The 11,506-nt window shown below is 37.5% G+C and overlaps 2 protein-coding genes across 2 annotated transcripts in view; both read left to right on the top strand.

The window, feature by feature from the left end:
* Positions 1-237: 237 nt before the first annotated feature.
* The window catches only part of LOC136846308 (uncharacterized), a 23,147-nt gene continuing 11,878 nt past the window's right edge, over positions 238-11,506 (top strand). Inside the window, exon 1 of the mRNA XM_067117110.1 lies at positions 238-364. The gene's annotated coding sequence lies outside the window, so the exon portion shown is untranslated. The remainder of the gene's footprint in view (positions 365-11,506) is intronic.
* On the top strand, positions 4,544-7,684 carry LOC136846307 (histidine-rich glycoprotein-like). The gene is made up of 3 exons (XM_067117109.1): positions 4,544-4,642; positions 6,387-6,505; positions 7,093-7,684. The coding sequence occupies exons 1-3, from the start codon at positions 4,544-4,546 to the stop codon at positions 7,682-7,684; spliced, it is 810 nt and encodes a 269-aa protein (XP_066973210.1).

Below are 11,506 nucleotides of genomic sequence, written 5' to 3' on the forward strand. Positions count from 1 at the left end.
TCTTACTGAAGGTAACATCAGGAAACTGAAGTGGCTCTGTCCTATTTGTTATGACTGGACTCGTTCATTAGTGAATAAAAATAGTGAGACGGAAAATCAACTACTTAGAAATCGTTTATATATTAAATCATTTAAGCAATTACGTATCAAAAGACATGAATACACGATGTTCAAAAACTAGTCGGATAGGCTAGGTGTTAAATGTCAAAGGTCAATGATGTGTAAAGATATATATGCCAAAAACCCAAGCTTTCTGCCAAGAAAAGAGGGCGATAGAAACATAGGCTTCTGGTTGTCCAAATCAGTTTTCAGCCGGACAGCGGAATCTTCAGTAGTTCAGAAAACGAAGATGAATGCTGTCACAGTAAGTTAGTTTTGATAAGTCTTGGGGGCATAATGTTGACTTGGACGTTGGCAGATCGAGCTGGCTGCCCTATCTCCAAAATGTCCATCGAATTGTGGCCAAGGAATCTATAATTTTGTAACTTTTCGAAAAGTGTCTGTAGATTGTGAAGTTATTCGAAACTGTAAATTGTCTTGACAAAATTCTGGTTACCAAATTCTGAACGTATCTGGGGTTCGTAAGTATGGCAGGGTGTTAAGGGAGCTAAGAGCTGCCTGGTGTGTACCTCTGGACTAATCTACCAACATACACTCCTTCTCTTAGGTTATGTGTTATCAGGAGCCAATGCTCCATATTAAATGTGCCCAGAATCCCCTAATTGAAAGTGTAGAGTAAAAGAAATATTATGTAAGACTAAAATAGAATTTAAATGACGCAAATCTGACGATACGGTCCTTGAATTTTATAACTGTCGAAAAGTCCTTGAAAAGTGAGTTTATTTGTCGTTTTAACATTTTCTTAGTCAAGGTGATCAACGACTAAGTACTGTGCTTGCTGTGCAAATATCACTAATTCTCAAATTGAATCATTCGTTGTTCTCTAATTGACGTGATAACGGGTAAGTACCTGCTGAATAATTATCACAATTTGTAACATACAATAATTAGGGGAAAAATCTTGATGAGAGGTGAATGAATGACTTGCTTGCTGAACTGTGGCCATAAGTGGGATTCAGTTTTATTTCCCAATCCATGTCATGCTACGACCGATAACCATTTATACTCAGGCTCGGGATGGTTTTTAACTGCTTAAGTTTAGTTTCTGTTGTAACTTAATGACGTATTGCAAAAAGGGCCACCTCAAGCACAAAAGCACATTTATACATTGTGGCAATTTTCTTAGTTTTTGCTATATTTTCTGTGGGTAAGATCCATGGATGAATACACATACTTCATATGCAAATGTATCTCAAGCCAGGAATATAAAGAACGCTCTTCAAAAAAGTCTTCTTCCGCCCCTTTTACAAGTTCGTTTGACTGCCCGAAGCTTCAGCCACGTCAGCAGGTATTTGATGGGCCGGGATTTTGATATAAGTCCAGGATTTCCTCGATTCTGAATTACAATAGACAATGTGTATATGGTACGCTTGTTTATATTATATATATATATATATATATATATATATATATATATATATATATATATATATATATATATATAAAGGGTTGCGCCTCGGGATAGGATTACCCCTGAACTGTCCGAGTTGCCCTTGCCGCCTGTCAAACATAACATGAAGTTTTAAAAATGTGTTACGACTCAGACTGGATAGACTGGATGTTTGAAATATTTTAGAGACCTGCATTTTATAATACAGACAACGGATGGAGCCTATACAAGATTAGCTACAGATGGTCTCAAGTTGAGCCAAGATGCACTTCGAATGTTGGTGATAGAGCTTTCAAAACTGCAGCCCCTAGGCTGTAAAATAAGTTCCCACTTGATATCAAGTTTTCCTCACTTTCTGAGTTTTTGATAGTATGTAATTAACAATTGAATATAGAGTATGACGTATAACACTCAAAATATGTCTGCATAATGAATTAGCGTGTCTGCAGCTCGCCTTTGGTGGAGTGGGACAAGACAATAAGCCTGCTATAAGAAAAATGCCAAGTTTTGACGCTGACAACCGTTGTTTGCTTGCAAAAGCTTCCTTCATATTTAAGCCTCGTTATTCTCTTGCCATAGAAATAATAGGTTATCGGAACGTTGAATTTGAGTATAAAACCGGTCTTAATTTTATAATAATAGCTAAAGATTAGCTGTTTGCAGCCGCAGTCACTTTCCAAATGTGCTATTCCTAGCAATGTTTAGAATGAGGCTATATGCAAGGTTAAAATGACTGACCTACAGTACATAGAGCAGTTTTATCCTTTTTTCTAAAATCGATATTTGAGCAATATGTGGAATAAATTTTCTCATTAGGTGAACTCTATATATTTTTCAATCAATAATTTTGTGTCCGTACGAGTTTGTAGTTCGAAATGCTTGTCAAATTGAATTCCGTGGAAGACTGACCTTTTACAGCTTCTAGTTTGGTAATTCCATACAACAGTCGCACCAGTCAGGTTCTCTCTCTCTCTCTCTCTCTCTCTCTCTCTCTCTCTCTCTCTCTCTCTCTCTCTCTCTCTGAAAAGGACGGTATTTTTAAATAAGAGCCCGCTTGCGTCAGACCGTAAAGATTTGCAAGCATTGGTTATCTTCTGTGAATACAATGCAGGTGGGGCCAAATAACAGACGCCTAGTCGCCATGAAACCTTGCTTGAGACCGGTATGTGTGGAAACTCGAGGTATATAGTTCATAAATTAGCAACGATGTACTTTTTGTAACAGCCATCTTTCTGGTTACGTATAGGGTATTTTATAACAGCGTAGGAGACTGTTGTCTCTGAATGAAACAGTGTCGCGGCTAGTTCTATATTGTGCTTCTAAGCTTGTTTTGCTATGAGCAGCCCTCGTTAACGGAATATGATGAATCTGACAGGATTCATATTCAAAAAGGAATTTTTATGAGATTTAGCGGAACATACTATGATCATGGCTGTGTATACATAACCAACCCCTTCCCTCCTCAGACAACACACATGCGCACGTTTTTCACAGTCAACGAACGTGTTAAAAAATTAATCATTAATAGTCATTCATGCACGGCAATGAAGGTCTGCTTATTTCACCCTTTTGATAACTCGTGAAAGTATTTAGATTTTCCTTTCTAACTGTATTAAGCCAAGATGCATTAAATACGCGTGCTATATTTCGTATGGCTCCGTGGGTGAATGTGAACTGCATCAATACTAAATAAATTATTAAAAACAAAATGTACAGAGAGAGAGAGAGAGAGAGAGAGATCCTGCTTATATTCACTAAGATTTCGGGACGGAAGTATTGTTGCCCCATTTTATATGCTCATTAAGTGCTTATTCCTAACTGTCGTTCACTTACTCGTTCCATTCATACACATCAATTATCTTTGTTTTTCTGCTACTTGTGAAAATACTCTTTTCTTTTTATATAAGATATTTGTTATTTCCTGCTACAGATCGCTTAGGTCCTGGTCACCAATAACTTTTTGGCAAGAAATCGTTGCCCCAAGTACTTCCAAGTCGATCAGAACACTCTGGTCTGACGATTTCTCGAGATAGGGTCTTGATGCTATGGAGTGTGTGTGTGTGTGTGTGTTTGTGTGTGCGCGCGCGCGTGCGCGCGCCCTGTGACCCCTGTAGTCGAACAAACTCCTGTGAACTCATTTATGACGACGGTTAGCTGAGGGATTATTTTGAGTAACTAGTGAGGCCATTGTGGCATGGCGTAGCACACACAAGCGCAATACATACAGAGACAGACAGACAGACAGATTGTCTCACCCAATTGGGATGAGGATTACCTCTTTGAAGGTATACTTTTAAAGGAATATTGAATATCCACGTCCGTCGTCGTCGTCTCTCTCTCTCTCTCTCTCTCTCTCTCTCTCTCTCTCTTCTCTCTTTTATAGGTTCAACTCTCGAAGTCCTTGAAAAACAGTTTCAATAGCTAGAATCTGGAGCTAGCCACAATGATTTAATGACATTGCAACCTCAGAATTAAATATAGAATGACTTGATTTAGCGGTCGGTATCAGACGACAAATTAATTAGCTGTTTTGATTAAATGTTTTTCCTTTTTGAGTGGTTACCCTTCTCCACCCTTGCAACAACGCCCCCCACAGTCTACGAGCCACCAATTACACAGCACAAATTACGTAAATTAGATTTTTCAGGAATTTAGCTCAATCGTCTCAGCCCCTTTGGATCAGTCACGGAGGTATGAATGGCGGGGCAAGCTTAGAACAAGGAGGAGAATTATATAATTATTGCATAAACGTTAGAGAGGTTATATAGTTCCACTGGAAGGTTCTAAAGCTGACATTGTCAAACGTTAGAGAGGTTATATACTGTCGTTCCACTGGAAGGTTCTAAAGCTGACACTGTCGAAGGATGCTCAAGTGTTTCAAAATTTTAGACATTTCCTCCCATGGATAACATCTGGCCTTGTTTGTGTTTCAATAATATTTTATTATGCTTCATATTATGAAAAAGAATATACGTCTGACGTTAATGAATGGAAGTCCTGCTACCAACAATTCACATCCGTAGTTTTGTAGTGATGACGAAACAGGTAGCCGGATGTAGGAACTCCTTGTTTCTCTTCTCAGACTCTCAGTCAGTCGGGCAGGTAACTGTCTTTACCCCGTACGGTCAAGAGGTAAAATGTCTCATGGCCGAAATCTTTGGACTGTTTTTAGGAATTCCATTTTATTCGGTGTTACTCGCATCGTCAGTTCTTTATGGATGGCAGAGGTATTTGTTATTTTATATCGTTTTTACAAAGCTGGTGTTAACTGTTTACATTTCTAAAAGTTAGATTCACATCTATCTACGGTAGCAACTTTCGGTGTAATCAAATGGCTATAGGTGTCGATTACAGTGCGTTGTGATAATTGCTTCCCATAGCTACTTGTACCAATAGTGACTGGTACTGGTTAAAAGTCTTAGCTGAAACTTAGTACTGTCCTGTGATATATGAGTCCGTTACCAAATTTTGTGTATGGAATAGCATTTGCGCCATTTAGGGAAATGCGAGAATTCATGAAAAGTTGCAGTTTTGTGATGTTATTTAAACTCTCATGTATTTTCCTGCGTAATGAGGTGAGTCATTATGATGAAATAAATATAGCCCGAAGACATACTGCAGGAATTAAGAAACAGAATTTCACAGGGTTGGGAAAGTTTTGGAGTATGTTGAATATTATAAGCCTTTCATAACCTGTTATTGAGCTTTGATGAATTTTTGGAATAGAGGCAAAAATATTAGGTGTTCAAAAAATGATCTTTGTAAACTTCCTTATATACGTTTTCATTGTTGGTATCAAGTGATCTTGCTGTTTCCGTCCTTGATTACTAAAGTAGAGGTTATTTGATTCCAGTATAAGGAGACATTGTTTAGCACATAATGAATAATTTTGGAGAGACAAAACAATGTTTCTTAGTTGTTTAAAATAAACTATACCAGTGAACATAGTGAACTGTGTAGGTATATTGTCAACTAACCGAAGTGTTTAGGGTCAGTTTTACTGTAGATCCGAAGAAATCTCTGGAGGCAGAGGGAGTGTGTCACAGTGTTAAACAACGTGAGTTTGTTGCAAACCATGAGTAGTGATGCTCGATGGAGCAATGGTGACATTAATAACGTTCTATGAATGTTTAGTATCTGATCCTCAGTTCTGAGCTGCGATAAGACTTCACGGCATAGTACTAAAGGATATTCTAGAAGGCATAGTTTTATTGCTGTGAATAAGACGAGAATGCAAGTTTACCTAAGAATTATGATAAAAACCAATTAAGTGTAAAATACAGTTGATACTGTTGTGTAGTGAATGAAGGATATATTGCCGATTTAATTATGTTACCAAGTGCTGCATAACTCAAGTTATCAGAGAAGCCATGTTATAATACCAGGTAATATTTTAGTGGAAATAATCAAACTGGTCTTGAAATTCACAGTAAAGGATAGTTGGCAGATGGACACCTAGCAGAAATGACCAAAAAACGCTTAGACATGTTGAGCTCGGTTTAGATAACTATACTTGAAACTAAGCAAATTTATTCAAATGGTTAATATAGTGTTCGTACTATTGTTACGTTTTTAAAAAGGAGGTAAGATGCCGGAAACGGGTGTAGATTTTGATTTGCAGCATATATCTATGTAAATTATTATAATTTAGATTTGAATATTGAATCATTATCATAAGCAAGGTGACTTAGGATAGTTTCAGAGTTTTAGCCCGTGTTTAAGAATGTTTTGTAGTTTTAACTGACAAAGTTGGTTATGTTCCTTATGGATGAATCTATATGGTGACTATCAAAACTTCCAGTATATTGTATATTTCCCCCCCACACGCACACACCTTCACCCATCTCATCCACATACACCTCATCCACATCCACAGCATCCACACCTTCATCCACATATCCACACCCTCTTGTATATGATATATTCACACCCTCACCCACATTTCCACACCCACCACGTCCTCATCCACATATTCACAACCACCAAATCCACAACGTGATTCACATATCCACACTCATATGTCCACACCCTCACTCTTTTATCCACACCTCACTCCATATCCACACCCTCACTACATATCCACAACTTCACCCACATATTGACACTTCACCCACAAATGCAACCCTCAATCACATATCCACACCCTCACCCACATATTAACACCCATCACATCCACCCCTCACCCACATATCCACACCCTCACCTACCACATCCATACCCTCACTCAGAGCCACACCCCCACATCCACAAACCTCTCTCACATAACCACACCCTCACTTACATATCCACTCCCTCACTCATATATCTACATCCACCACATCCACACACTTACCTATAAATCCACACCCACCACACCAACACCCTTACCTATATATCCACACCCACCGCGTCCACACCCACCACGCCAACACCCTTACCTATATATCCACACCCACCGCATCCACACCCACCACATCCGTACCCTTACCTATTAATCCACACCCACCACATACACACCCCCACCTACATATCCACACCCACCTCACTCACCCACTTATCCATACCCACCACAATCACACCCTCACCCACATATCCAAACTCAGCAAATTCACACCCTCACCTACGTATCCACATCCACTAAATCCACACCATCATCCACATACCCACACCCTCACAACATATCCACATCCATCACATCCACACCCTCACAGTTATCCACACCCACCACATCCATACCCTCACCCACATATCCACACCCTTAAATATATGTCCACACCAACTACATCCATGCACCATCCCCATCCACATCTACACCAAGTTCATCCACACCATTACCCACATATTTATACCAACTACATCCACACCCTTACCCACATATCCACACCATTACCCACATATTTATACCAACTACATCCACACCGTTACCCACATATCCACACCAGCTACACTCATACCCTCACCCACATATCCACACCCTTACCTACATATCCACACCAACCACATTCATACCCTCACCCACATATCCACACCTTTACCTATATAACCATACCCATCACATCCACACCCTTACCTATAAATCCACACCCACCACATCCACACCCCACCTACATATCCACACCCACGACGTCCAGACCCACCACATCCACAGCCTCACCTATATATCCACATCCACCACAGCCACACCCTTACCTATAAATTCACACCCACACCACCACCTACATATCCACACCCACCACATTCACACCCCACCCACATATCCACACTCACTACATCCACATCCACCACATCCACACCCTCCCTCATCCACACCCTCGCACATATCCACACCTACCACATCCACACCGTAATTTTGGAAGGAAATTGCTTTAGTGCTTTACACAAGCACTTTCCCTCTATCCGAAAAAAAAACAAAATTGTCCCTGGCTGGTAAGATTTCTAGCAAGTGTTGGAAAGCTTTTGTTGATGTATTTAAGGCGGGAAGGGTGGGTGGGTGTGGGACTGCTGTGTTGTACTCTCAAGTCGGTCGTCCTCGCCTAAGCAGATGAGATAAAGATCAACAACGGAATCTTTTGCTTTACTTGGATATGGTGCTTTTTCGGGGTACATAAAGGAGTACTGACTGTAGTGTGGGATACGGTGGTTTTGTAAGCATATTACGTCATTAACAAACGTTTCTATATTCAGTACCGAATACTGGCGAGTCGTAGATGGCCAGTGGGGAAATATGAAAAAATGTATCTCGTAACAGAAAAAAAAGGAAAATAGTTCTACGGGTATTCCATTCCATATTAACTCACTTTACAAGGAAAGAAAAAAGGACATCGATCTTAGGAGCAGGAATAGATGGAGGAAAGGAAAGAATTTTAGTAAGGGAAAAGCGGTTTTTCCCTAACTACGCTAATGAGTGTAGGACCCTACCTCCAAATAACTGTCAGGTACAAATATTTGTTCTCCAAAACGTTTGTATGTTCGTACGCACTGTCCTGCTTACATATACAGTATATTAGGAATTCCTACCACATTTTTATATCTCTGAAGGTGGCATAGTTAGCAATAAAGTCGACACCATTCAGTATCTATAATAGCGTTCCATTTTTTCTCTGTGGTGTTTGATATATAAAATAATGTGTAAGAGTTATTATAAGCATATACAGTATATATACATATATATATATTTATATATAATATATAAGATTTTATGTAAATATATATATTTTATATATTATATATATAATATATATATTATATATATATATATATATATATATATATATATATATATATATATATATATATATATATATATATATATATATATATATATATATGCATATTACAGTAACTATATACGTTATTTTATATATCAAACACCACAGAGAAAAAAATATAGATATACCGATGTCGACTTTATATAACTATATAGAAATATATATAGGAATAATATATATGCTAGCAAGATATATATATAAACGTTTGTAAAACAAATATTTATACAGTTATAGGTGGGTCCTTATCCCCGGCTTTCAGGTACCTTCCTTGAAGATTAAACTCCTTGCATATTTTTTTTGAGATTAATGGGTCAAGTTTATACATGCCATGACTATTTTTTATAGTATTCATGTTCTTGTTGAAAATTTCTTCTATAAAGGTAGACTCCATGATGTTTCTTTCTAGAGCATTACTACAATAAACTCTTCCTGTGGTGTCATATATATATATATATATATATATATATATATATATATATATATATATATATATATATATATATAATAATTATGTATGTTATATATATATGTATATATGTAGAATTTTGCTTTCTATCCAACTGGAAGCTGTTTACAGGTCAAGAGGGCTTATTTATATTTACACTTTGTTTCTGCCTTCTCATTTTTCTTTATTCTCTTTTCTTCTTCTTTTTTTTTTATCTTGCCCTGTCGCCCTGTTCATCTTCTACAGATATTTCTCTGAATTCTAAGCACTGTCAGGTAGGCCAACAGCCGCTCTGATGGAAAAAGGGAAGATTATAAAGCATTCCTAACCCATACCACAGCTGTGAATGGGTACTGGTGTCATCTGGTTGAAAAGGACATGGGGCTAGCAACCTCATCCCTTGAGAATCACAGACTTGTTGAGAACCAGGAGGTTGTACACTTTTAAAAGAGTGCTGCTGAAAAATGGATGTAATCAATGGGAATTATTGTCTTTCCATTATTATCCATTCTTTTCCCCTCTTTATCTGTTCTTGAAAACCATGTCTGAAATTTGGCGATTCTTTCTCATGCAGGCACGGAGTCTCCTATATTAAATTCCATTCCAAATGACGAAATATCTTCCAGCGGCACTTGTCTGCACAGATAACCTCTGAATATTTACAGAGTGCTTTACTTAATGTAAGAACCGCGCCAATCATTTTAATGGTAATGTCTTTGCCCCACTACATTTATGGTATATGACTAAACAAACATGCTATGATATTATTCATATACCGGTACATTGTTTGTCGTAATGGTGAATACTCATAAGATTCAGTTAAGAGATATTGACGATTTCGTCCACACGGCGCTTGTCATATTGTACTTTGTTCTCTTTCTTTTTGGCCCTCATTGGCTGAAGAGGGGTTCTGGTCTCTTCCTCGATCCCTGATTGGCTCTTAGTGACGACGATTCGACGTGTTAAATCCTGAGGGGGTTGAGTAGACAATATCGAATGGTAATTACACGAAGCCAACGGAAGGTTTTCTGCATCTGCACGTTTGTCAGTTACGTTTTATACTCTTTCGGGGAGTCAAGAATATCCTAACATCAATACCCTTGTACAAGAGAACAAAACAGAATTAAACTCAGGAGATTTTCGTACGAGCGTTGTTGTTCTCGTGGTGGGAATGATTTGGAGCCCGATGTAGGATACATTTACTTACAACGAACACTCGTGATACTAAGTAGACTAAGTGTGGATAGCCTTATGTTAATAAAGAAGGTGAGAGCTTTGGAAAAAACATTAGTTAATCCAATTTTCTCACAATAATGACAGGAAAGAGACAAGAAACACTGCAAGGGAAGGTTCAGAATCCCATTTGTATGTTTGGCACTTACTATGAACGAGCATGATGCCAGGAAAAAAATAGTGAACGGTATGGAATGACAACCTAAAATGATTTTATGACATTAAAAGTTTTCAAAAAGACTAAAATGATGTCATCAATTTCGTGACGTTACTTCCTGTAGTGTTGTTACTAAAATGTATTTTCAAATTGCTAGCTTAGAAGAACGTATAAACAACTGACAAAATGAACAGTTTATGACAGTCATTTAAGATAGAATTGTCACAATAATGAGTGAAAGTTAAAAATTAAACGTTTGGACTCCTTATCACAGCTTGATATTACTGATTTGTGACAGCGCAAAATATTAAGACTATGAATTTATATATATATATATATATACGAATTTATATATATATATATATATATATATATATATATATATATATATATATATATACATATTTATATATATATATATATATATATATATATATATATATATATATATATATATATATATATATATATATATATATATATATAATCTACTGGTCATATATATATATATATATATATATATATATATAATGTAGAATCTACTGGTCACTCTTACCAGATAATATGTAACAATGCCCTCTTAACTTTCTCGATTCTTCGCGCTTTTTGGATACGCTTGTCACTACAAAGCTTAGTTTAAGATCCAAGCGCAAGAAATATGAAGAAATTCTGATGTGCGGTATGGAAACGAACCGGCTCCGCTAATCAGAACGAGGCACCATTGTCGACCTGACCACGAGAAGGATAAAAAATCTATTGCCTCTCATACATACATATACCTGTCGTTTTTCAGATATATATATTAGAGCTGGAATAGACCCATCCGATGGCTACGGTCAGGTCGACCTTGGTACCTCGTTCTGATCAGCGGACCCGGGTTCGTATCGCCCTACCGCACATCAGAATTTCTTCAT

Source organism: Macrobrachium rosenbergii, chromosome 15, assembly GCF_040412425.1.
Source record: "Macrobrachium rosenbergii isolate ZJJX-2024 chromosome 15, ASM4041242v1, whole genome shotgun sequence".
Classification (NCBI taxonomy): domain Eukaryota; kingdom Metazoa; phylum Arthropoda; class Malacostraca; order Decapoda; family Palaemonidae; genus Macrobrachium; species Macrobrachium rosenbergii.

Excerpts from the sequence above, each read along its gene's own strand:
- LOC136846307 (XM_067117109.1), top strand. The coding sequence starts at position 4,544 with ATGACGAAACAGGTAGCCGGATGTAGGAACTCCTTGTTTCTCTTCTCA. Across the intron at positions 4,643-6,386 it reads TTACCCCGTACGGTCAAGAG|CATCCACACCTTCATCCACA; the intron begins GTAAAATGTCTC and ends CCACATCCACAG. Across the intron at positions 6,506-7,092 it reads ACAACCACCAAATCCACAAC|CAAATTCACACCCTCACCTA; the intron begins GTGATTCACATA and ends ATCCAAACTCAG.